General features: G+C 29.0%; 1 protein-coding gene across 10 annotated transcripts in view; it reads right to left on the reverse strand.

Annotated features, from left to right (window-relative positions):
• Positions 1-338: 338 nt before the first annotated feature.
• hlk (hulk) overlaps positions 339-26,432 on the reverse strand; it is a 309,501-nt gene continuing 283,407 nt past the window's right edge. For all 10 annotated transcript variants that reach the window (XM_075356311.1, XM_075356337.1, XM_075356327.1 and 7 more), the window contains 7 exons: positions 23,127-23,309; positions 17,022-17,162; positions 14,056-14,130; positions 11,458-11,565; positions 11,200-11,340; positions 7,754-7,939; positions 339-3,530 (listed from right to left, as the gene is read on the reverse strand). In XM_075356311.1, the coding sequence (XP_075212426.1) occupies positions 3,364-3,530; positions 7,754-7,939; positions 11,200-11,340; positions 11,458-11,565; positions 14,056-14,130; positions 17,022-17,162; positions 23,127-23,309 (1,001 nt within the window). In that variant the 3' untranslated portion in view covers positions 339-3,363. The remainder of the gene's footprint in view (positions 3,531-7,753; positions 7,940-11,199; positions 11,341-11,457; positions 11,566-14,055; positions 14,131-17,021; positions 17,163-23,126; positions 23,310-26,432) is intronic.

Genomic DNA, 26,432 nt, shown 5'->3' on the forward strand with positions numbered 1-26,432 from the left:
TAACCCTCTTACAAACTGTTTTGCCTCTGCAGTTGTAATTATTCAAAGACCCTTTCATTTTTAACATTAGTTATTAAAACATTAGTTATTAGTTTAGAGAAAATATGTTAATTTTGTTATGTACATTTTACCGAGTAATATTTCTTTTTTTTTAAATTATTTTTTGTTAGAAATAACTTAAAAATGTGTCTGGATATTCTGGTAAATTTTGTAGTACTAAGACAGCATAAACAAATTTATCCCTGAAGGGGGTAATGAAAAAGACCCTATATAATTTTACTTTTTACATAAGATTAATCTAATTGACAGATGAAAGGTTGATTAAAATAAAAAATCTCTTAGACTTTTAAATCTTTATATTTACATAATTGACGCATTTTTTTTAATATATATATATATATACATTTTTTTACAAGAAATTTTTCTTTAGTTATATTTACACTTTTGAAATGGATGTAATTATAATTTAATAATAAACTAATATAAGATTTAGATCACAAAAATTTAGTGTATAAAAATCAAGTATATCATAAATTAAAGATATACAAACCAATTTCAGTTTCATATATAATCAACAACAATGTTTTTTACAGGAAAATAGGTATTTTTTTGATTTTAGTATTAAAGAATTCCTACAAAATGTTTGTTTAAATTTAGATTTTAGGGAGGAATAGGAAGTGTATGACAGGCTCCTTGGCCAGTTGTGAATCTACCCAAAAATAACTTTTGCACAGTTGATCATCTTCTCTGCATCTTTTCCACTAGCTACAACCTCCTTATTATTGTAGAGTGTGGCCAGTTCATTTCTCGTAGTACATATGGTGTAAGAAAAGGTTACAAATATAAGCAAATTAAGAGGAAGGGAATAATTAATAGAGGCTGTGAGTTCCATGAGGCAATAACTTAACACCTTGCTAATTACAAATTTAACTAAATGTACTGGCAAAAAATTAGATGAATTGTTTTTATGGGACACAAAAACAAAAATAATGATAGATTTATCATATAAAAATCACAAGTTATTAATTTTGCTATATAACATAATACATTCAAACAAGTTAATGGAAAGAATATATATATATATATATATATATATATATAATACATAACACACATGTATTTAATATACAGAAAAGTAAACTTATGATACGAAGACACACAGTTCATAAAAAAAATTCATTGGCCAATCTTGAAAAAAATCAACAATAAAGATAAATCAGAAAAACCATTAAAATCAAACAAACAAACAGAATGTCTATATAGAAAGTACATCAATTATAAAAACTAAAATGGTGTTGTAGCACTATTTGCTTATTTACATTGCTTTAATTCTTTTACTCTAAATGAGTGTAGAATGTATGTGAAATTTATGTTGTAAGTTACATAAGAAAAGAAAGTGATTCAAATAAGAAATAAAAACAAGTAATAGATAAATTTATTAATATATACATATTTTTGGTCCATTCAATAAACGTATAAGTTTACAGATTATAAAAAGTAATGAAGAAATAAGAGAATTTGAATGAATAAATTAAAATCATAAGTTTTTATTATTATGTTGCTTAAAACTAATTTTATTAATTCTCCTAAATGCTCTGAGACCCTCTCATATGGTACACAAAAACTTGTTAAATATTTTGTGATAGTTTCAGCGACTGAAATGACATAACCATCCAGTTAACTTTTTAAATACAAAAGATGTTTTCTTACTCTTATAAATACAGTTTGCCATTTAGTCCAAAAAGAATCAGTGACTTATAATAATCAACTGAAAATAATGTAATATTAAGTAAATAAAAGCCTTAATTATATCTAATGAGATATAATATATCTTATTTAAAACTTATACCAGATTAATTTAATTAATCAGTTTTGCTGAAAAATGTGATATATTCATTGGAATTTTTTACAATTAAGAAATAACCATATTTTTTTTTTTTTTAAATCAGAACTTTGTCAACCAATTTTTAGTGAAACTGTACTTTATAAACAAGGCTAAACTTAAAAAACATCCTCCATTAATTTGTAATGTTTTTGTCCGTGATATTTAATGTTGCAAATGCACAAAACTATTTCTTTTTTTAATAAAAGATGGAACAAAATACATTAAAATAATGTTTTACCAAACTCATGTCTTCAGACTTTTAAAGAAATCAGTTGTTTCTCAAAGTCATTTGTCATAAAGTCATTGAAGATGTTCAAAAAATTATCTGAAATTATTATGATGTGAATTTATAAATGTGTTTTAAAACAATAATGCCTTTAAAAAAAATTAATTAACTAAAATTTGATTCAACTATACTTTATCACAAACTGTGACTGAATGTGGATCATCATATGACTATAGCTAACATACAAGCTAAAAAAAAAAATTAAGAGTGAACCATAAATGAGTTGGGATTAAGCTGTTCTACTCATAACACTATGTTTAGGCTATGGTGAGATATGCAATTAAAATTATTAACGAACAAATCTCTTTTGTATCTGTAAATAATATGAATATATTAGGGTAAGCTCTATTTTTTGTGCATTACTTAGAAGTTTAAAATAAAATTTCCATTTATAAATAGTTCATCATAGTTAGGCTTTTAATAATTAAAGAAAAAATATAACATTGATATAACAATTACAAAAGCTACTATCACAAATCTAGGAATTAGAATTGTAAAACAAAATAATTTTCATACGTTTTTGGATAGTTTAAAAATCTATAGAAAAAATAATACAAAAACTGTTCTACATTTGTGTTTATTAATAAAAAAAATTCCTGTAATAAATAAATTAAAAAAAGGAAATTTGTTTTTAAACATTATAAATAAGTTGTCTATACATTACAGTAATAATAAATAACTGTACTTCAATTTAGTTTATTATAATCTTTTTTTATAATTAATTTCTTACTTGAACAAAAAAAAAGAAGTTTCATATTCTGTAGGGGAGTGGGGTATGGTCATTGATTCACATAATGGTGATACATGAACAAACACAAGAGCATTGGTTGCTCACAGAAAGTACAAGTACATACATACCTATTCAATCATTCTAAATTACACCAAACACAGACATTCACAAAAATAGTAAACATTTTTTAACTTTCTGAGTAATGATCTTATTTTTTGATCTTAATTTTAGTAGTTTTTGTTTATTTATTGTCATTAATTTTTTTCACTGACGTAAAACCCAATCACTCCAAAAAAAAAAATAACTGTGTACGTATAGTAACACACATATTTTTAATGGCAGTGATTATTGGGATCAAAAGTTAAAATAACTTTAGAACATATTGATGTTGAAATAAATATATTATACGTAGGTCAGCAGTATCTATAAATATAACACAGGTTATTTTTCATAATTTATATTTCAAACTTGTTTTGGAGGCTGTTGGAAACCATATAATAAGAAAGCTGTATACAAAACAAATGCTAATGTTATAGCAAACAAAGCGTACATAAATAAATTCAACTCTGGTTGTCTATATCTGTTTTTACGAAGCCATTCTAATACTTCATTTTCAGTACTAAATTCACCTGTAAAAAAATGTATTAATTAATACACAAAATGTAAATAACTTTTTTTAATAATGAACATTATAGATTTTTTGAATGATAATAATAATTTTAAACAATATACTCGTATCATTGAAATACTGTGTTTGGAAAAGATTCTTCTCAACAAGTAATTCAAAAAATAATATTTACCTGTTATCATTTATATAGGTTAATATGCACCTATGTTCAAGTGTTCTTTCTGATATATATAGTCATAACAAAAGAAATTCATCGAACAATATATTAATGTCATTTGTTTAACGTAGGAGTTGTATTTGCTTAACAGGGTAAATTATTATTGATACTTCCATAGGTTACAAATTGTAAAATCTTGTAATTTTAAAATTCCATAATATCAATATTATATCTTTACCATCTTTCTTTACAAATTTTTATGAGGGTTGTTTGGAAAGTTCTTGGCCTGATACAGAGATGGTGCAAATGTAATCAAATGACTGATATTTCTTGATGATAGTGTGCTGTAAAATTTCAGATTGTTCATATACTTGCTTGTTTGTGGCAATTGCGTAAAACAAACAAGTTTCAAAATTTTCTGAAAAATGGATAAAATTAGTTTGAACTGTTATAAAGTTCATTGTTATAAAAGGTTTAATCTTGACAGACTTATGAGAAGAATTAGATTCCACTTGTAAGAATTCTTCATCTTTGTTTTCAAAGGTACAGAAGAAAGCGGATGAATTTAAACATGAATGTACATCCATTCAAGATGATGAATACTAAGGATGCCCAAAAACTGCTATAATCAATGAAATCATCACAAAAAATCCACAATGTGTATTAAATGATCGCTGACTGAAGATACCATAAGCTTTGATGATGTTGCAACAATCTTGATAGGCCATATCTAACACATTTTATATGATATTTTGGATTTGAAAAAGTCTTTTCTTGATGGCTGCCGTGTTTGTTGACAGTTGATCAAAAAAGCATTTGACTGAATTTTATTTAAAGGTGTTTAGGCTTATTTAAATGTAATACCATCAAGTTTCTTTGTTTAATGTTTTATAACAGTAGATGAAACTACTCTATTTATTTATCTTTGGGAAAAGATGACAATCTGCCAAAGAAAGCAAAAATGGTTCTTCTACTGGAAAAGTCATGGCTGTGATTTTTTGAGATTCTTATAGTGCTGTGTTCATAATCTACCTGGAAAAAGGAAGGACCATCCCTGGAGATCAACATAACAGAACAGATCATCATAACGTGATCTAGTGTGGCACACATTCATCAGAATTATAGCAGTTGTAAGATAGTAGTGAACCAGTAAACATGTCATTGTGACTGTTTTGAGTGTCTGAATTAATGTGTATTTATTAGATATTTACATCTTTATTTCTTTTTATTGTTAGTTACAATATGCCTAGGGTTTGTTTAAATCATCCTAACAGTTTTTGTTATGTATGCGGTGAAGTGACACTCAAGTCCCAAAGACGAAACCTTACTCCATTAGTAAAAGCGTGTTATGAACTTTTAAACTAAAGTAAAGTAAAGTCGGGGACCAAAGAAGGGCCTGGGCTCCACATATCTGTTGTTTATCATGTTCTAGGCATCTCACCCATGAAAAAATGGCACACGCCACATGGCATTTGCTATCCCTATGATTTGGAGGAATCCAAAGATCACTTTTCTGGCTGTTATTTCTGCTTAACAAACATTAAAGTTATTATGTCAAAATCAAAACATACAGTGGTGTACCCTAACTTGTAATCTGCAATGAGACCAGTTCCACACTGCGATGAATTGCCAATACCAAAGCTTTCAGAACATGTGATATTCATGAAGAGAGCTCAAGAGTTTGATTGGAATAAGGAAGAAAGAGAAATTTCATTGACATAAGGAAAACATTTTCCTTCAGCCAGGAAGTTATGCTTGCTTCCTGGCTAAAAGGATGGAATCTTCCTCAAAAGAATACAAAGATATGTACTTATCGTAATTGTCATTCTAAATTTAAAGACTATGTTTCTGAAGAAAATGGCTTAGTGTTTTGTAATGATATTTCTTCTCTTATGGTGACACTTTGTAATGAACATAACCCAACAGAATGGCGCTTGTTCACTGATTCCTCTAATGTTAGTTTAAAAGCTGGGCTTCTGCATAATGGCAATAAATTGTCATCAGTAACTGTGGCTCACTCTGCTAGTATGAAAGAAACATATGAAAACTTTAAATTTATATTGGAAAAGTTTCATTATGCAGGGTATGAATGGAATATTTGTGGTGATTTGAAGGTAATTGGACATATTCTTGATCTGCAGCTTGGTTACACAAGGTACTGTTGTTTTTTGCGTGAATGGGATAGTAGGGACAGAAAAACGATTTCATTACAAAACAATGGAGTGAACGTGAATCACATTCCTGAACAGAAAAATATGAAACATGACCTATTGTGTAATCCTAAAAATGTGTATCTACTTCCATTACATATCAAACTAGGATTAATGAATTTCGTCAAGGCCATGGACAATACTCCTGGTTTTATGTACTTAAAACAGAAGTTTCCTAAAGTTAGTGATGTAAAAATTAAAGAAGGAATATTTGTGGGTCCAAAAATACGATCACTAATGCATGATGAAAAGTTTGAGAAACTATTGAATCTACTGGTGCCAGTAGATCCACTTGAACCATTTGATTTGGTATGTACGATTTATTATAGCAAAGAGAAGGTATTCTACAATGATATTGTAGAAAATCGATAAAACTATCAATGCTAGTGCAAAGGGTCAAGACTTATTCGAGATCTTGATACTTTTATATATGAAAACAGTTTAGAGTGGACTAAGTGCATTGATGTCTGTACTGATGGCATTCATTTTTATCTGACTTTTTATGGAGGATTGCATTTATTTGAAGCAAAGCCCCTGAAGCACTGAAGACTCACTACATTATTCACAAGGAAGTCTAATATCTAAATATCTTAGCCCTTCACTGAACCAGGTTTTAGAATATGTAGTGAGAGTAGGTGTAATATGTGAATATGTAATGAATGCAGAGAGTAAACCTTTTAAAAACTCAACTGTTGAAGGAAAGATTTTCAAAAAACTATGAGATTATGGTAACAGAACATATGTTTTTGTTGCACTATGGCTTTGTTATAGTGCTTTGTTATGGCTTTCTCTTTGTAATGTACTTTTCATAGATTTGAACTGCAACAAGAAATTTTTCTTAAAAAGGAACACAAATGTATCAAACATTTTGTGAATGTGGATTTTTAGATAAAACTAACATATTTATGTGACATTTTTGAAAAGATCAATGCTCTCAATCTCTTTCTGCAGGGAAGCAACATGCACCTTGTAAAGTCAATTGAGAAAACTTTAGCTTTTATAAAAAAATTGAAGCTATAAAAAGTAAAAATGAATAAAGATGGAGGCAAGGAGTATTTCCCTTTGCTATACAATTTTTGACCTCCAATGGTATGATTTCACTGCAGGTATGAAATCCATTTTTGAAGAACACTTATTACAGCTTATCACCTGCTTTAAAAAATATTTTCAAAATATAATACGTATATACTGCACAGATTTATATATATTGTAAATCTATTTAATGCCAGTGCTCTACCTGAATTTTCTGCTGCTAAAGATGAGAATCTGATTGAGTTGTCAAATGACAATATGTTGAAAACAGAATTGAGAAGCATGGAATTAACTGTTTTTTGACATCAGTAAAAGATGAATATCCACTTTTTTATGTTTTATTTGAAAAAAATGTTCAGCAATCAACAGGCTCATCCATCCCATTAATTATTTATTAGTTGAATTTGTTCAATTACATTTTTTAGTGATCTTAAAATGAGCTTTATTTATTTTTACCTAACCCTTGAAAAAAAATTATTGACTATTTCACAAAGTATACTTGTAAGAATTTAGCATAGGCTGCCTTGGGAAAATCTAGATTCAGCAAGGGAGCCAGAATTGAAAAACTTGGAATGCCTTAACTTATTGTTGATGTTTCCATAACTCTTGAACTATCTCAAAAAGGATCTTAAAAATTTAATACCAAGAGCTGAAGTCATGTTCTATCAGCTGGTTCCTGTGGATTACTAAAGTTAAAAACAAGTTCATTGGAATTTTTTGTGACTGGCCACCGCAGTAGTCCATACCACATAAAAAAATAATTCCTGTTTGGGCAAATAAGAAGAAAAGGCTATATAATAAGTAGAAAAAGGAAGATTAAATTACCTCTATAAATGCTAGGGAATCGATTACGAAAATAAACAACAGCAGGTAATTTTGTTACTCCCCATTTACGAGCATAACGTGGATCAGCCATTTTAACAAATGTGACATCCATATTCTCTGTTTCTGAATCAATTTTTTCTAATTTATCTAAAACTTGTTGGCTTTCTTCTTCTTCATCAGAGTCATCTAAAACAAAGCATACAAAATCACTCAGATTCAATAACTAATTGTTTTTTGAATGTAATTCTTAAATATGATTGAAAAGTAATATGCATACACACATTGATCTTGGTCTATCATAACTAACTCCTCTCAAAAACTTGCATACTCTGAATGGTTACTAACCTTTTTGAAAATTCCCATGAAATAAAGAAGCCTTATAACTATTACTAAGTCTTTCAACTTTTTTTTTGTTTCAGGATAATTTTACACACATAAGAAAACAATTGCAGCAAGATCAATTAATGATAATGTAGCAGAATTTGTTTTTTTCACACAAATTGTATTTGATATAAGACATACTGTAAACATGATTTTATGTACATTGTATATATATATATATATATATATGTGTGTGTGTAGCATAAACAACTTAAAACTAAACAGCTACAGACTGAAGTCTGTTGTGACATTTAACATTTTATGACTGAAATGAAAGACTGGAAACTTAAATTTTAAATTCTGTATTTATATTAACAAACACTACCATACCCATCGGGTTGGGATAGTGGTAAATGCGTCTTCGCAAATCAGCTGATTTTGAAATTGGAGAGTTCGAACATTCAAAACCTAGTAAATGCCAACACCAAACAAGGCGAACATTCAAAACCTATACGGATTTGAATACTAGATCGTGGATACTGGTGTTCTTTGGTGGTTGGGTTTCAATTAACCACACTTCTCAGAAATGGTCGACCTGAGACTGTACAAGACTACACTTCACTTACACTCATACGTATCATCCTCATTCATCCTTTGAACTAATACCTGACAGTGATTCCTGGAGGCTAAACAGGAAAAAAAGAAAAAAGATAACTCGAACCATGCCTTGTCCGACATGAAATACAGCATTTGTCTTCATCAGGTCTATCTATCCATTGAGACAATGTTTCTGAAAAGTCGGTTACAATAATTAAGATGTTTCAGTTTGTCTATTCTTTTAAATTGTCACACAGCTTTTACATGATGTACTTTTAAATTGAAATTATGAAGAATCTTTCAGCAAGATGTATATTTTGTACCATTTTGTTGTGATAACTTACTTTTAGTTTTTTCAGACTTCTTTGAACATATGCTATGGCCTCTATTTTCCTAACGGGAAGTCAAATATTTTGTTTTGCATTTGAAACTCAAACCATTGTGATGCCTTTTTTTTAAGCAAATCATTTGTAGTACTCTTTACTGGGATACTGGTGTTCGGAGAGTTTTTGCGAATATTTAACTTGTTTCTTGAAAGTATACAGAACGAACAAGTTATTTTGTCGAATAAGACATTTTAGAAAAACATAACTGCAAAGAATGAAATCATACTGCACTGAAACATGAACAGTTCACAACTGACAACAGTAGACAAAAGTAGTAACACACACAATCAGTAATGAAAATAGTAGTAGCAGCAGTGTTAGGGCAGTCGAATAACTGAAGTTGGAACTGGTTGGGTGTGATTATATTAAAAAAATGTATATATAAAACATTTTCCTAAAATATAGAGATATTGCACCCTCTCACACTCAAACTTCAGTTAAACTTTTTTAATTTAGATTTTGAATTAGTGAAGTTAAGTTGAAAGTGAAGGCACTATCTCTGTAATTAAAAAAAAAAAAAAATTAAAAAAAGTTAATTATTTTTTGATGAAATGTAGATAACTTCAAAAGTGCTTGTGGTGTTAAAAATAAAAGCAGCAAATTTTGAGTATCAAACTAATATAACATTATTATATTCTATTGTTGGGATGCAGCTTAATTAATTATTTTTACATGTATATTTTAGATATTTGACTGGATTGGTGTGAATTCCCATCATCACTTTTTATTCTTCACTAACCTTTTAATTTAACTTTTTAAATTGTTTACTGTATCCTATAATTATTTGCTTCATAGATTCTACTTTCCTTATAGGTTTTACCCTTTCAAGCCCAAAAAAATAACTTATTCTTTTTGCTTTAAAATATAGTCCATCAAACTTATTTTACAAGAGTTTAACACACATTTTTCCCTCTTTCTTTCACCTTAAAATTTTTAAATGCAGGAAAAATTGTTCTCTGATTTGTTGTTAGATTTGTAAAATATATATTGTTCTTTCTTTATAAATTTATTAGACTAAGAATGGTACAAATTTTTTCAAACTAAATTTTATTCTAGTGGCAAAGTAAACAACCTTTGAAGCTTTTTAGATTGTATCTGAGAGATTGAAAATAAGGAGTAAGCATTATGCATTTGACGTTACCTGCTCTAAGGTAATGACAAAAAGGGTATGCAACAAATGAAAAATATTTATTATTCTTGTTCATTGTCTGCCTATCAAGAATGAATTTTTATTGAAAACACCTTTGAATTAAAAAAACTTCCAGTATAATTTTTTCTTTGCTCTTACCCAAACAAAAATTTCTGTGACTGTATTGCTGATTTCTGATGTGGTGCTGATTTCTACTCCTAACATTTTGTCAGTGGATTGTACAAATAATGCTATCTTTCATCTCTAGTTATGATCTTGCTCATAAAATTTTGATCTTGATGTACCATAGTGATGAGGTCTCCTGCCACTGACATGAAGTCTCTTAGTGATCTGTAGACAATATTTTTTTGGAATAATGTTTTGACAAATGTCAAGCATGTTCAGATCATTATGGAAAATGATGATAATATCAGTGGCAACTTCTGACCAATAACCCAACTATTCTGGTGCTTATGCCTTGATAGTTTTTCTTTTGTCACTTTGAATAATATTTTCAACACATTGTATTTTCTTTGTGTTGAAATAAATAGGGCCTACTGTAAATGTTCATCATAACATGACTACCACTAAAAAGGCTTATGTCAATTATAAACCACTGTTTTCTTCATCGCTAATTCTGCATAAACTTGTTTAAGCAGATTAATGTCTCTGCTGTTAATGTGCATTTTTTAAGAAAATGAATAATTTTATTTGTGTACGCTGTTCAGTTGCTGACATTTTTCAGTACGACATACATGATACAAAATAACAAACAGATTTAGAGTTATGTGCAAAACAGGAAACATTTGATATGATTGTATCATCACATCATGAGAGCTACCATAGTAAAAAGAAAAAAATTTCTTATTACAACAGCAAATTTAAACTATATGACTCAATTCCAGAAACTTTTTGAATCTACTTTGCATATGATTTTGTTCTTTTGTGAATAAAATGGGACATTATATAAAAGCTTGATAAAAAGCGAGTCAGTTTTTCTGATTAATACTTACAAAAGTAAACTGCCAAATATTCATTTTCTTCGAGAAGTTTGTCAAGCATTTTACGGTTAACTTCTTCAATTTCATTTTTGATTTCAAATACATCTTGTGAAGTTAACCATTGTAGAATTTTTTCTTCATCCAAAAGATCTCCTAAAATAAGAAACTTTATTATTTCACTTAATAGTAGCTAAATAATTTTATAAAATAATTACTGGTCTACGGTTAGGGTTATTCAATGATTGTAAAATGATTGTAGCAGTAACTTACCATCATATAACAATGGAACCCTTTTCCTGAAATAGACTAATGATGGGGTATTTATAATATTATATTTGGTTGCTGCCTCAGAATCAGAAATCTTTACCATGTCAATTCCTGAAAAGATATTTACTTGTTAATTACAAAAAAATATTAAAAAATTTTAGAAAAGATTATTTTTAAAAAATTATAAAATAAGTGTTTAGACACTTTCTTTATTAGGCAAACACATATTAAGAATGTGGTCCAATATGTAGGGATGATTTGAAGTGTATCTATTCATTTAATGTATTTTTGTGTGTTTTGTATGTTTACAAGTTTCATAATATTCTAGTGTCACTTTTGTGGGAAATGATAATTTAAGTGAGTGGAAACAGCACAAGAGAAGTGAGGAGGCACACCATCATACTGGAAGTATACTTTGCGTCTCAGCGCTAGAGGAACATCTCAAAGCAGCTACAGCAATTCTTCTTGAAGAAAGTGCAAATAGACCTCGGCATTTAAGTGGACAGATAATATGAATGACCAAACAGCTAATTGTGAAGATGGCTGTACCATACATTGACGCTAAATGGTGTTGAAAACCGCTTTCCACCATTTCATGAGAATTTACTCTTCTCAAACAAAGAGTATATTCTCATATACTCTTTGTTAAGTTTGACGCACCTCCAGTAAAATTTGCCTCATCAGTAAACAAAACATACTTGTAACTCCAAGCGAAGCAGATTGTCTCTTGGGTTTTGATGTTGAACTGGCTGTTTATAATAAGGATAAAACTTGTTTTGTTTAAGTGTCCTCCAAACCATAGAATGCAATACTCTGATTTGCTTAGAAATATGTCGTGTACTGACGACTGGACTGTGCTGAACTGCATTGATAACAATTTCATTAACAACAATGTTGTGTTGGGCAGGTTGTTTGTAACTGGTATGAATATTAGGTACTGAACCTATTTCCTGAAGATTGCAAGAAGTCGCACTAATTGTTTTGGGATTGGAATTCTGCGATTTTGAAAATGTATTTCGTATTCTACTGCAGCAGTCATGGCATTAAAATTACAAAGACCCAAAATGAATACTATATCAGCATATTCCTTTGTTGTAAATAAGTGCGGCATTACTTCAATGGCAAACTGATTACGTTCAAACTAAAATTCACAGAAAATCTTTGCTAACAGTGGCACAGTTCACAATACCTGATATACTTAATGTACCTGACAGAATGACTTAAACACTAATAAACATAATATGCATAATACTAATACAGTATTACGCATTATTGATAAGCTGTTGTTATTTTATTGCCAACTTTGAAATAATAATTCTTCAAATAATTTATTGTATTTCTGTCATTAATAAAACAATTGTTAAATAAGTAACTTTTATGTATTTATTTTTATTTTACAATTGTAATGTTATTTCCTGTTTTTCTCTTTAACTTTTTAATAGTAAATTTTGTTTTTACAAATTTTTCACATACCAAAAATAATTTGATTTTTGTTTACATTAAATAAGTACTTTTCTGATATATGTTAATGTACTGTTTCTAAATAAAATTTGGATTTTTTTAACTTTTCTTTGTTTTTTCAAATTATCTTCCACTGTTTTGTTAAAAACTAAATTCTCTACAAGTTTTATATGTTTATTATCCATTTAACAAAGTTATTGTATGTCAAACAAAAAAATGGGGGTTTTACTCCAATTTATGGGTTTTCACCCATGATTTCTCAAAAACTACTGCAGTTATGGTTCTGGGATCTATTGTATTCAATCCTTCAGGTCAAAAACCATTAGATGACATTAATCCTTAAGTAACACTAAAAATTCAGCACGACTACATTTCATCAGGGTAGTTGAAATGAAAGTGAAATCTTTCAACAGCCATTACTTGAAAACAAAGCATTTTAGAACATTTGTTTATATGAACTTTTTCCATTATTTTCACAATAGGTTATGCAAGTTCTGGGAGAACTTCGTGATGTACTCTGTATATATTCTGTCTGTATTTATATATATATATATACATACACACACACATACACATATAATGCAATACATATATTTTGTGTTGCAAAAGTGCTAACACTAAACAGCAAAGGACAAATTGAAAAAGGTGAAAATACTCAATAAAATCCTCTAGACAAATTTCAGAATGACAAAAATAAAACTGTTACCAAAGAACTATACAGGAAAATAAAAAAAACTCAGACACAATGAGTTAAAGAAGTATCAGTTTCTATTGTCACATTAAAAGGAAGAACCAAGACAGACTGATTGTACAACTTTTTGACATCTTCAAGAACAGAAAAACCAAGACAAAGTGGTTCAAACACCCTCAAAAAGACATGAAAGAGTTAAAGATCCACAAAAATAACATCACTAACAGACATAAGATCAGAACCACACTGAAAAAAAGAGCTAAGATTTCAAGAAAAAGTCTAAGCAAAAAGGGGGGGATCCAAGATATCAGAAGAAAGGAGCAAAGGTACCTCAGAAAGAATGAAAGAATATTGGAAGAAAAGAACAACACACATGGCAATAACTTGATCTAACATATCCCTAGGCAGGTGAATTTGAAACAAAAAATACATATATATCTATTTATTACCAAACAAATCTGCTTCCCCATCAATCATTTCTAGTTCTTCTAATATTTCTTCACATTCTGGACAATCCTCATCATCTGTAATAAAAAAAGTATCTGTATATAAATTTTTTTATTAAATATCATTCAATATAAAATATATTACTATTCACAAGAATTTATATGCTTAGTTTAAGCTAAACACAGTTAAGTATTTGTCATTGTTATAAAAGATTATGTAACTGCTATCTACCCAAGTTAACAAAATTTAAATTAAAAAAAACTGATGATAATTTCAGCATGTTATGTTTTCTCTTATGTAATTTAGTGATAATTTTATTGTGTTTAGAAAAATGCAATGTAATAAAACATGAATAGAAATGAAATATATGAAAAGGTATGAAAATATGGTAAGAGCTAGTTTAGCTTAAGTATTTGAGGCCAGTTCACAACTTCTTGGATGAATGTCATTTTTCTATTTCACTATTTGAACAAAAGTAAAATCTCTTTATTCAAGGTGATACTATAATAAATTTCACATTTTCATTGATATTTTTATAATAAATGAGATGTTACAAAAAAAAAAAAAAAAATTAGTGCAATAAAATAAACTTTAAAAAGTACAATATAAAATAAAAATAATTTTTATCAGTTCTCTAAATTTCAAATTTTTCAAGTCAAATTAATAGTTAAGAGTGTTGGCAACTGTTTATTTTTAATTTATCATAAACTGCAGAAAATTGGATTAAAAGAATAAAACTTTTATCATTTACTTTTTGACTGGTTTTTGTTGCTTTAAAAGTGTATTTCAATTTTTAATTTTAAAATATGGGTGGGCTAATAAAAAAATGTTCCCCATACGAAAAACACTGTTTACAAGACAAGAATCTTTAGAAAAGATCTTTATAAAAATACAGAGAAACAATATTAAGATGTTTGTAGATTTTTACGTGAAAAAATTTCAAACATTGGAATGACAATAAAGTATATAACATTACTCCATAACAATTTTAAGCAATAATGACAAAAAAAATATCTTCAAATGATGTAGCCTAATATAGATAAAAATCCATTAAAAAACTTTCCTTTTAAATTATCTGAAAGAAAACCTACATCAGGATGACTACAGAATCTCCTTAGCAATGTTAAAATTGATTTATTTGATGAAGGTTGTGGCTTTAATGTAATAAAAAAATACATTCAGGAAAGTTGGGACATTCTATTCCAATTTTATATAGAATGACTGGAATGTACTTTACTTATACTCTCCCTTTTTGAAAGTGTGAATAAATTATTTTTATTATGAGGAAGAGGGAAAAAAACAATATGATTTATGATGGGAGAGTCTGAAAATGGTTAAAGGATTTTATAAATGAAGCTATCTAAAAATTATGTAAGCTTAAGAAGGAAGAGTTAATTAAAATCTTATTTCATTTTATGCAGGGTTGTATTTTTGCATAAGATCCCTGGCTGACATTTATGGTAACTAACTTTTATGTAAAATCAAAATAAAATATCAAAGTTCTGTTTTAAAACAAAAAAAATTGGTCTTATTTAGTTTAAATATAAAATTACAAATTCATTTAAAAACCATTTCCTTTGATCCGATTTTTAAAAAAGTGGGGGTAAAATGTCCAGTTTCTACTATTGGTAAAAAAAGCTTACTTATAAATCTTAACAAATAAAAACCACAATTTTAATATCTAAATTTTTTTACGTTAAAAATAAGTAAAATGTTTAGATGCATTTTTATTTTAAAAATATCTGACATTTGAGGATTCCTCATTTTAGCGTACTAAAATTTAAAATACAAGAAGTAATTGTGTTTTATCACTTCTCCTTGGGGTTGGACCTGCTTTTAATTTGTATAAAACCCCAAGGGAAATCTAAGGGGTACTCATCCCTGAACTTCTTCCACCATTTGATTCAAATAATTGCGTCCAACATTTCTATGTTTTAAGTGCACTCATTTTGAGGTATAGACCCTGAGGTGTTTTCAGAAATCCTTGCTACGCTAACCCCTGTTTTCAGAGGCCAGACATGCTTCCCTATAATGCATAAACCTGTCACAAGCAAACTCAGTGTGCTCTGTGGTGTCCTACCTCCTGTAATAGTCACCTTTGGTGGAGGGTCTCAATGTCTGGGAGCACAGGTATACTTTAAAACTTTTGTGACCAGTGAGCTACTGGGTCAATTAATATCCCAATTCCTCATGCTTCCAGTTGTGCAAATCTGTGGAGGTCTGGGATCAGTCTAATAGTCTGCTATTGGTTGACTGATCCCATCTGTCCTCTTAACTATAAAGGAACAATGTCTTCACTTCCATCTACTTATACTCTGATACACTGTCTTCCTCTTTTAAATGAGAAGATCCAGGAGTGCTAAGCTAGTCACTACCCTAGCAGCATTGCTCAAAATAGTCCTGTAGCTGCAGCATACCTGTACAGAAATAGCTGTATGGATACAGTTTAAATTTACCTGGGTTCAACACTTTTCAAATGCAACAGACTAGGCTGGTGTTCCAAACAAGATTAATATCCTCCTGTGACATCACCCTCTGCTTAGACATGCAAGGGCTCTCGATATTGGTCATTAACTGACTGACGGTGTAAGCATTTTTTTCGCTCTTCTGTGACACCTTGGTCAGGTGCCTCAGGAAATTATAAGCATTACTGCTGGTTTGGAAAATATACTTTTTTTTAATCAAAAGAAATTGCTATCAATATACTGACAGAAAAATTATATTTTTCTCCAAATATTTTTTGTATTTCACTATATTTTGTCTTCAAAATTTTAAATAAAAACTAAGATCTTTTTACCATGCATAAGACCACAAGTCACTGAGGAAAGCAATCTGCATTTACTCTTAAAGCTTCTGATGCAATTAAAAATAAATACTAATTTATTTTTTTTTGTCTTAAAAATAATGATTTTAGGAAATTTCCAATGTTGACCACCAATAGTAACAAAAATCTTCAATAATTTCTTACAGAAAAATACAGCAAGAAATAAGGATTCATCCAACAGTCGTTCCAACATTCTTGAATTTACTTCTTCAATTTCATCAGCAAGTTCCCTGTTATCATCATCAATAAGCCACTCCAATACAGATTCTTCATTTTGTAGATCACCTGAAATATTCATTTTTAATGAATATTTAAAAAAAAAAAAATTAAAAATTTTGATAATACATCAGAACGTAATTAAACAGAAAAAAATATAAAATAGTGAAAAACTTTATCATAAATTTAAGATAAGTTTTAAAAATATGTTATAGACTGAAAAATATAAAATATACTTAAAATATAACAATATCCACTATTATTAAATCAGACGACACAAATATTTTTGTATATCTCAGCACAATATTTCACCATTTTAAAGCACCTTATTAGACTTCTGTTGTCACTTTTAAAAAAATTTCAACATAGAGTAAAATTAGAAAAACTAATTTCTCAGAACCAATATTACTACATTCATGAGTTAAATAATTTTAACCAAAAAGAAATTCCCTTAACTTTCTGCATTTCTGTTTAATATATATATATATATTATGAAGAAATGCCCACAGTTCGGAACAGGATTTGCAATCAATCTTAAAATAATTGACTAAGTTGTAGAATTTAAGTTTTACTCCCCCAGGATTTCAACCTTAACCCTAAAATCAGCCAATAAATTCTACACCATAATAAATGTCCATGCTCCCACCAATGACAAAACGATCTTAAAAAAGATAGAGAAGAGATGGACAAATTCTGGGAACTTCTTGACCAAACTGCAAACAACATAAATAAGACCCACACCAAGATTTTAATAGGGGACTTTAATGCCAACTTGGTAAATAACGAAGATATCGTGATATTATCGGAAAATGGCCTGCCCAGAAGAAAACTAACAAGAACGGCCAAAGACTTGTCGAATTTTGCAGAAACCATAATATGATCTCAAAATCCACCTATTTTATGAGAAAACCAAACAAATTGAAGACTTGGAAACACCCAGATTGGAAAAAAGGGGAATGGCAACTCGATCATGTTTGTATGGACCGGAATTATCACAAGGAGATTTATAATGTAAAAGTCTTGAGAGGAACAGATACTGGATCGGACCATTACTTAATTAAAGTTAAAATAAAATTCACCCCGCATAAAAAGAAAAAATCCCAACCTAAAAACAAAAGAGCTTATGATCCACTTAAATTAATAAACAATGCCATCTTTGAAGAAACAAAAAAAAAAAAATCAAATTAACTAATAATTTAAAAGAACTGACATCCCAATTGAAAGGAACAGCTAAAGAACTAGCCCCTATAAACCCAAGAAAAAAACACCAATGGTGGAATGAAGAATGTGACAAAGCATTCAAAGACCGACACCGGGCTTAGATCAACCACCAAACCCAGAAAACTGAAGAATCTAACCATGAATTCACCAAACAAAGGAAAATAACTCAGAAAATTATAAGAGGAACCAAACGACAAGCCCAAAAAACTTGATTCAGCAAATAGAAGAAAGTTCCAAGAAAACTAACTCCCGAGAATATTATAACATTTTTGGTCACGCTCTTCAAAGATATGAACCACCCACCCTTATGCTAAGAGGAAAAAAAGGAAATATGGCCCATACCAATAAAGAAAACGCTGAAATTTTGGCAGAAACCTTCAATAGACTGCTCAACTGTGACGACCCCCCACAGCTTTTTGAGATTGACACTGAAACTCCAGTTAAAACTTCACCGGTAAATATCAACCCGCCAACAATTCAACAAGTTCTCGCAGCCTTAAATGAAATAAAAAACTACAAAGCAAGCAGAGAAGACCAGCTTTTCGCAGAACTCTGGAAACACTCATCAGTTTATTCAGTCAAAACTTCCCTATATCTATGCCTCGTGAAAATAGGGAACGAAGAAAAACTTCCAGAACATTGGACCACAGCCCTCATTCATCCATTACTTAAAAAAAGGGATAAAACTAATACAGAGGCATATCTCTCCTGAATTGCACATATAAAATCCTGTCAAGAATCATGTACAACCGATGCAAAGACCAACTTGAACTGGAACTTGGGGAATACCAAGGGGGATTTAGGCCATGGAGAGGTTGCCTGGAACAAATAATATCCCTAAAACTTATGATGGACTTATATAAAAGATGGAAAAAACAACTAATAATCACCTTCGTCGACTTTAAAAGGGCCTGATGAGTGTATACACCGACCATCCATGCTGAATATTCTGAGAAACCTGGGCCTTTACCCTAAACTCGTAAACATGATAAAATTAACTTTAACCAATACCCAGTCCAGAGTGAAATTCAGAGGTGAACTCTCTCAACCTTTCTATGTAAAAACTGGATTGAGGCAAGGAGACGGCCTCTCACCACTCCTTTTTAACTGCGCCCTCGAATTTGTCATGAGAAAATGGTATGAAATAAATCCTAAAAATATAAAAATGGGTACTAAGAAAAACTCAATCACACTAAATTGCCTAGGATTTGCAGATGACTTCGCTCTTTTAGCAAATAATATTCAAGAAGCCAAAACACAAATCATGAGCCTTCAAAACCTAGCACAAAAGATAGGGCTTCATATCTCTTTCGAAAAAACTGAACTAATGGCCATAAATCCTCTGGTAATAGAGCACATTACAGTAAACAATCAGAAAATTAAAATAGTAAAACAATTTAAATATCTAGGGGAAATAATAACTTATAATTTAAATGAAAAAGTGACATGGCAAAACAGGACAAATAAAATGATTAAATCCCAAAAATTAACTTGGTCAACATATAACAAAAAATGCCTTTCTGCTAAAACAAAACTTAAACATTATAAAACTTAAGTTCAGCCAGAAGTCACCTATGGAAGCGAAACCCTTTTCAAAATCACTCAGAAAAACCGAATTGATAAAATTCTGAAAATAGAGGAGAATTGTCAGAACGTGTATCAATAAAAAACACCAAAAAAAAGGCCAATGGTGGATTGTGCCAAATGAGGTGGTGTATCGAGAAATAGAGCCTGTTACTGATACTATGTGGAAAAAAATAATCTCTTTCTTTGGTCATCTCATAAGGACACCAGAAACAAGACTGTCAAGAAATATCATTGAAAAGCTCTGGTTCCAAAAGCTAGAAGTAGGATGGATCAAAGAAATTAGAGAAGATATGAAAGAATTGGGAATTTCCCTGACTGATCTACAAAATAAAACTGGAAAAATTACAAAGCTAAAAGACAAAAGCATTAGATTTAAACAAAAGACAGACAAACGACAAAATACAACGAAGAGGGTGTTTACGGATGAAGAAAAGAAAGCAAGATCTGAACGGATGAAGAAATACTGGGCAGCTCGGAAGAGTAAAATAACACGCTTTTCTCAAAAAGATCCAACTAAAATTGACTTAAGAGGTCCCATGTTAGCCATAAAAGGATAATAATAATAATAATAATAATAATAATAATAATAATAATAATAATATACACTGGAATAATTTAATTTCTTTTTCATTGTTTTTATTTATTTATTATCTTTGCATATTAGCTTTACTATTATTTCATCTCTATTTATTATTTTTGTACATAAACTTTTTTAAAATAATTAATTGTACATTTTATGACACTTTTTTGATCAAGGTTTTACATTATTCTTTAATACATCTAGGCAAATGCTGGGATAGTTTCTCTTTCTAAATTGTGCGATAACATATGTACACATTCCTGACATGCTTATATTATATACAATAATGTACTGATCTAAACAAATATACATTTATTTAAGACAACAAAAAAATTGAATGACAAGCCCACATAGTTGGATTTTATTTCCACTCATACTTATGATTTTCATTAATTGGCCCATCAGGATTGCTAATTTTCTGAGAAATTTGAGAATAATATTCTATGGTTTACTCAACAAAAATTCTGGATTAACATTTTTTATGACATATACAATATAAATATATATATATATATCATGGCACAGTGTAAGGTATATACAAATATCCATAACGCATTTAATCTTAACAATGTGTATTAATGCTCAATTATAGTTACTTTTTTATGAATATGAGAAATTAATTTTTATTACCTATGAAAAAATGTCAAATCTGATTAGAATTCCAATCTTGAAAGGTCTGGATAAAAGATGAAACACTAAGATGAAACACCATAATGAAAATGGTGAAGTGTTATAATGTTATTATATTATTTATATTTTTACATAAGTTTTAATCAAAGAGTTTGTACAATTTTTTAATTATTTTTCATAAAGAAATTTCTGACTAAAAAAATCTTTTTTTTTGTGACAATTGAAAATTATCTTGTGCAACCCTATTAGGACATAAATTAAGTTACCACCAAATAAGTAATTTGTATTTTATGTTTGGTGATTTCCAATAACTTATAAAAGAAGATCAAATTTTTGCATCAACTTCTCTAAAATAAACAATTTGATTAAAGGCTCTTGCCCTAATTTGGTGAAAATGTTGTGAAGGATATTTCCAAGTTTGTGATGCAAGCACAAGTATTTTGTAAATGGTATAAATGCTTCCAAGATGATGTCTATCAGCTAGAAAAATGGAGTATTAGTTAGAAAAATAGTAAAGTAAATCAATAGAGTAGAAAGATAAAGATTTTTTCACTCAATGAAAAAAGGAAGGAGTTGAAGAAAAAATTCACAGCTAATTAACAAATTTAGTATCTTAGAGGTTTCAGAAGAGATAATTATTTCAAATGGTTCAAATGAAATATTTTCACTTGTGTTGTGGGTATGAGACAGATTGCAGGAGATCTTTTGAACATTAACCAAGAAACAGATTGATAAAATTGGTAAGAATGTAATAAATGAAGTCATTAACTATTTAACATGGCTTTAATGCATCATAATTGGTGATGAATCTTGTCTGCAAGTTGATATCAAAACAAAAGCCTAATCACTTCAATGAAAATTTACAATCAGTCTAGATAAAAACAGGATGACAAATTTGATCAAAATTAAAAAAAAATTTCTGTTGTTTTCTTAGATTGTTGTGGTTTTGTGTTAATAGATTTTTGCACAATTACTATGATTAATTGAAAATACTGGACATTTTATGTTTGACAATCCATAAAAAAAAAAATAGACCCATTTAAAGAATGGAAATTCAATTACAAAATAATAATGCATAACTTCACTTGTAATCTTTGTTTGGGAGTTTTTGTCCATAAATAACACTATAGTAATACCATAACATTATATTTTTCAGACATGGCCGTATATGGTATTTTTTTCTTATCTCAAGAATGAAAAACAAAAACCATGAAATATAGTGTTTTGTAACCACTGAAAAACAGTAAACAAAATTGTAGACTGTAACTGATAGTGTATTCCAAAAATATTTTGGAGACTGGAAATAACACTGACGTTTATTTATGCCATATAAATATTTGAGAGGATTACTTTGAGTTGGGGCAGTATAAATACATACTGATAAAGGAATATTATTTCAAGTAAACAGAAGCCATGTGAATATTAGAACCTTCTGTTCAATTTGAGAGAAATCATCACATTTGTAATCAATTTTATAATTAATAAGTTTATATTTGAAAATGTAAAATTTTTCAAGGCACCTAATTCTTTATTTATCTCTAAGTTTAAGTCGCACAGAAAACAATTCAAGCATCTGGCAGAAAGTAGAAGAGCTTTTTTTAACCTAAGCAAAAAACCATGGAACATAGAAAATAATTCTGTTCTATCCATTTTATTTGTAAACATGTCACCTACTATTTTGTCATGACTTTCTAAATTGTTGATCTTAATTGAAGTTTCTTCTGCTTTACTGGAAATGTAATTTAACTGTAGCCATGGAATTTTTTTATCATTAATTTGTTTGTAAAAAGCACCTCTTCTATCATTTTTGTAAGTGTCAATTTCTCACAAGTTGTTGCTATTTATTAGAAGGTAATGACCGTAGAAATCAACACCATATATAATTAAAGAAATGGCAAGAAGAAATACATGTTTATATAATAAGGTAAGCAACCACAAAATGAAATAGAGAGCAGAACTAAACAGCAATTGAAATTTTTATTAAAAATACACAAAATAAAAAGTAATATCAATACCTTCAAATAATAAAGGATTGCCATTCCTAAAATAAACTAGTGCTGGAAAGGTTTTTATCGAGTAACGTTTGGCTAACTGAGGATCTTGTATCTTTACCATATGAATTCCAAACACATCACATTCATCATCGATTTTTTCTAAACCTTCTAAAATGGTATCACATATGTTACAGCTAAGTTTATCTGAAACAAAGATATAAAATACAGAATATTTAAGTGGGTGAAAGAATTATTAACTTGATTTACCAAACCAAAATAAAACACCGCATGAGGTAAATATGTTCAGAGAGATAATAATTATTTTGATACTGACATTAACATTTTTAAACTGCCATAATTATTTAATTTCACTTATTTTAAAATAACCTCTAACAGTAGGATCTTTATTATTTTAAAATAAATTATCAGATAATATAAAAAGTGAGTTGGACATAAGTAAGAGATGTGTAAATGTTTTAACTGAAAAGACTGTGTGCAAAGTAGTTGTTAAGCATTAAATACCTATCAATAGTTTCAAACGTCTACATACTATATTATATACACAAAATGTCAGGATTATTTTAGGAACTATTAAACTAATCTGAAAAATGTCTTCGCTAATTAAAGGCTTATTTCTACCCAGTGCCATACAGGAAAACTTCACTTGTTAGTCCATAATATTCCCTCTTTGATAATAGTCTGTCATGATGAATAATGATTTATAATGAAATATATAATGAATAAGATTTATAATGAGTAACAGTAAAATCTGATTGTGAGAAAACTGGTCACTCAACCCTCAGAATTTAGGATTTGATATTTTTTGTAGAAATTGTCATATTGCTATACAATAATCTATACTTGGCTTTTAAATTGGATAAAGAAAATACAAGTGCTTAATAAAGAGGGAAGAGTATTTCAAGTTCAATTTTACTTCTTTATAACAAATAATTAACAGCAGTTAATTTCTTGTTTCATCTCATTCAAGCAAAACAAAAAAAAAACATGATAAACACAAGGTATCCACTGAATACTTAAAGCTAGTGAATTATCATCATCAGGTTTATCATTAAACCTCGTGTTTATCATGTTTTTTTCTTGATAAATGAATTATCATTATCAGGCTATTTAATTATCACTATCAGATTTTGTAAGAATTCTCAGTTCCTATAACCTAGAACTTACATGATTAACATAGGGAAAATATGATAATATTTTATATTTGCGCACTTTTTGTTTTCAAAAGATTTTCTTCCATCAAGATTCAACAAACAAATTAATGGTATCCAAAAAGTTTTATTTGCCCGTGCCCTCCCTTAACATATATAAAAACCAAAAATTATGATATTCAATTCATATTTTTCAAAATGTGTTTTATTTTCAAGTATAGTCAAGTGCAGTTAACTCCATGATGTTGAAATACATCCTTTGCCTGTCAGGGTCTCCTATCTCAATTAATTAAAAAAAAAACTGTACACTATAAATTTGAAAATTCGATTTTCTTTTTCAAATTTTTGAAGCCTCATTCTCTCAAATGATGGCTTAATTCATGGTCTAGCTGTAGTAGTAGTTTGATGATACTAAAATAGAAATTGGTGTTCCTGATAATCATAATTTTCAGTATTTCGCAAAATTTTGAAATTGGTAAAAACTATTATCATTCACTCCATTCCTTTAAATCATAAACAAATGTAACTCCAAATTGTACTAAATACCTTATTATTAAAAACATCCATCAAATTCAGAATTATCATTGAATTATTAGTTAAAAAAAGAGAGAAATAATTCACTATTTACATTATTCTTATTTAATAAAATAGTCAAGACTGGTTCAATTACTTTAAGAAAAAATAAATCTAAATTTTTCATATTGGGTGATTTAACATTTCTGTTTATATTTATAGTGTTAAGAGGCAATTAGTGTTTGTCTTTCTGTGTGAAAAGTAGATAATTTGAGATCTGGCCAGACCAGTCAAATTTTTATGCTAACAGTAATATCATTCTGTTTGGATCTAATTAATAATACATCTTGGCTTGAAAATCCAGAAATGTTACAAACTACATGTACAGTCACTAAACCGGTACGTAAAAAACAGTGCAGCTGCCTATACCTAAAAAAAAACAAAACTGAACTAGATATCTGAAGTCTTTTGAAATAATTTTTGAAACCAGTCAGTTAAAGTTATTAATAATTACTAATTTACCTTAAACAGATGTATTTGATGTATCCTTATAATTAATTTTGGCCTACACTAATATGATCACATTATTTGTGATAATTATAAAAATTGTGATAATAATAATTCCTTGCTTCTTCTTTCAAAATCGAGATGTGGATATATTAAATTGGAGAATCTGAACAACTGGTAATAAGAACAGTTCAGTAAATAAACAATTGTTTTTGAAAGGAAAAAAATTTGTGTCAAACTCCAGCTTACTCACAAAATGCATTTGTAGAAATGGTAATATTGCTAAACAGTACTTGGCTTTTAAATGAGATAAAGAAAATACAAGCACTTAATAAAGAGAGAAGAGTATTTCAAGTTATACCAAAATTTCTACAATTTTATTTCTTTATAACACAGAATTAACAGCAGGTAATTTCTTGTTTCATGCCATTCAAGAAAAAAAACCCTGATAAACACTTATTATTTGTGTTATTAAAAATGTCACTCATTATTATATGTATGTAACAGCTTAAAGGAATATCATGAATAGTCTCCTAACTTTCCTAAAATAAATTTAATAATTATTCAGTAATTACACTCCTTCTTGTTGATTACATAACATAGCCAATCCACTGAATACTTAAAGCTACTGAATATATTCAACATATGGAACAGTATAACAAAATCCCCCTGCAATTCTAACTTGATAATTGCTACCTACTAATCACAGGGCTACATTTTACTCAACCACTCTTTTTCTATTTAGCCTCTGAAACCACTGTAATGTATTACTTCAGAGGATGATATGTATGAATGTAAATGAAGTATAGTCTTGTACAGTCTCAGCATGACCATTCCTGATGTGTGGTTAATTGAAACCCAACCACCAAAGAACACCAGTATCCATGATCTAGTATTCAAATCTGTATAAAATTAACAACTACCTTTACTAGGATTTGAACCTTGGAACTCTCGACTTTAAAATCAGCTGATTTGTGATGGCAAGTTCATCAGTAAACCAACCCGGTGGGTAGGTTACTCAACCTTTTTTCTTTTTCCTGTTTAGGCTCCAGTAATAACCGTTCAGATAATACTTCAGAGGATGAATGAGGATGATATGTGTGAGTGTAAATGAAGTGTAGTTTTGCACAGTCTCAGT

The sequence above is a fragment of the Lycorma delicatula genome, chromosome 1 (genome assembly GCF_047948215.1).
Source record: "Lycorma delicatula isolate Av1 chromosome 1, ASM4794821v1, whole genome shotgun sequence".
Classification (NCBI taxonomy): Eukaryota; Metazoa; Arthropoda; class Insecta; order Hemiptera; family Fulgoridae; genus Lycorma; species Lycorma delicatula.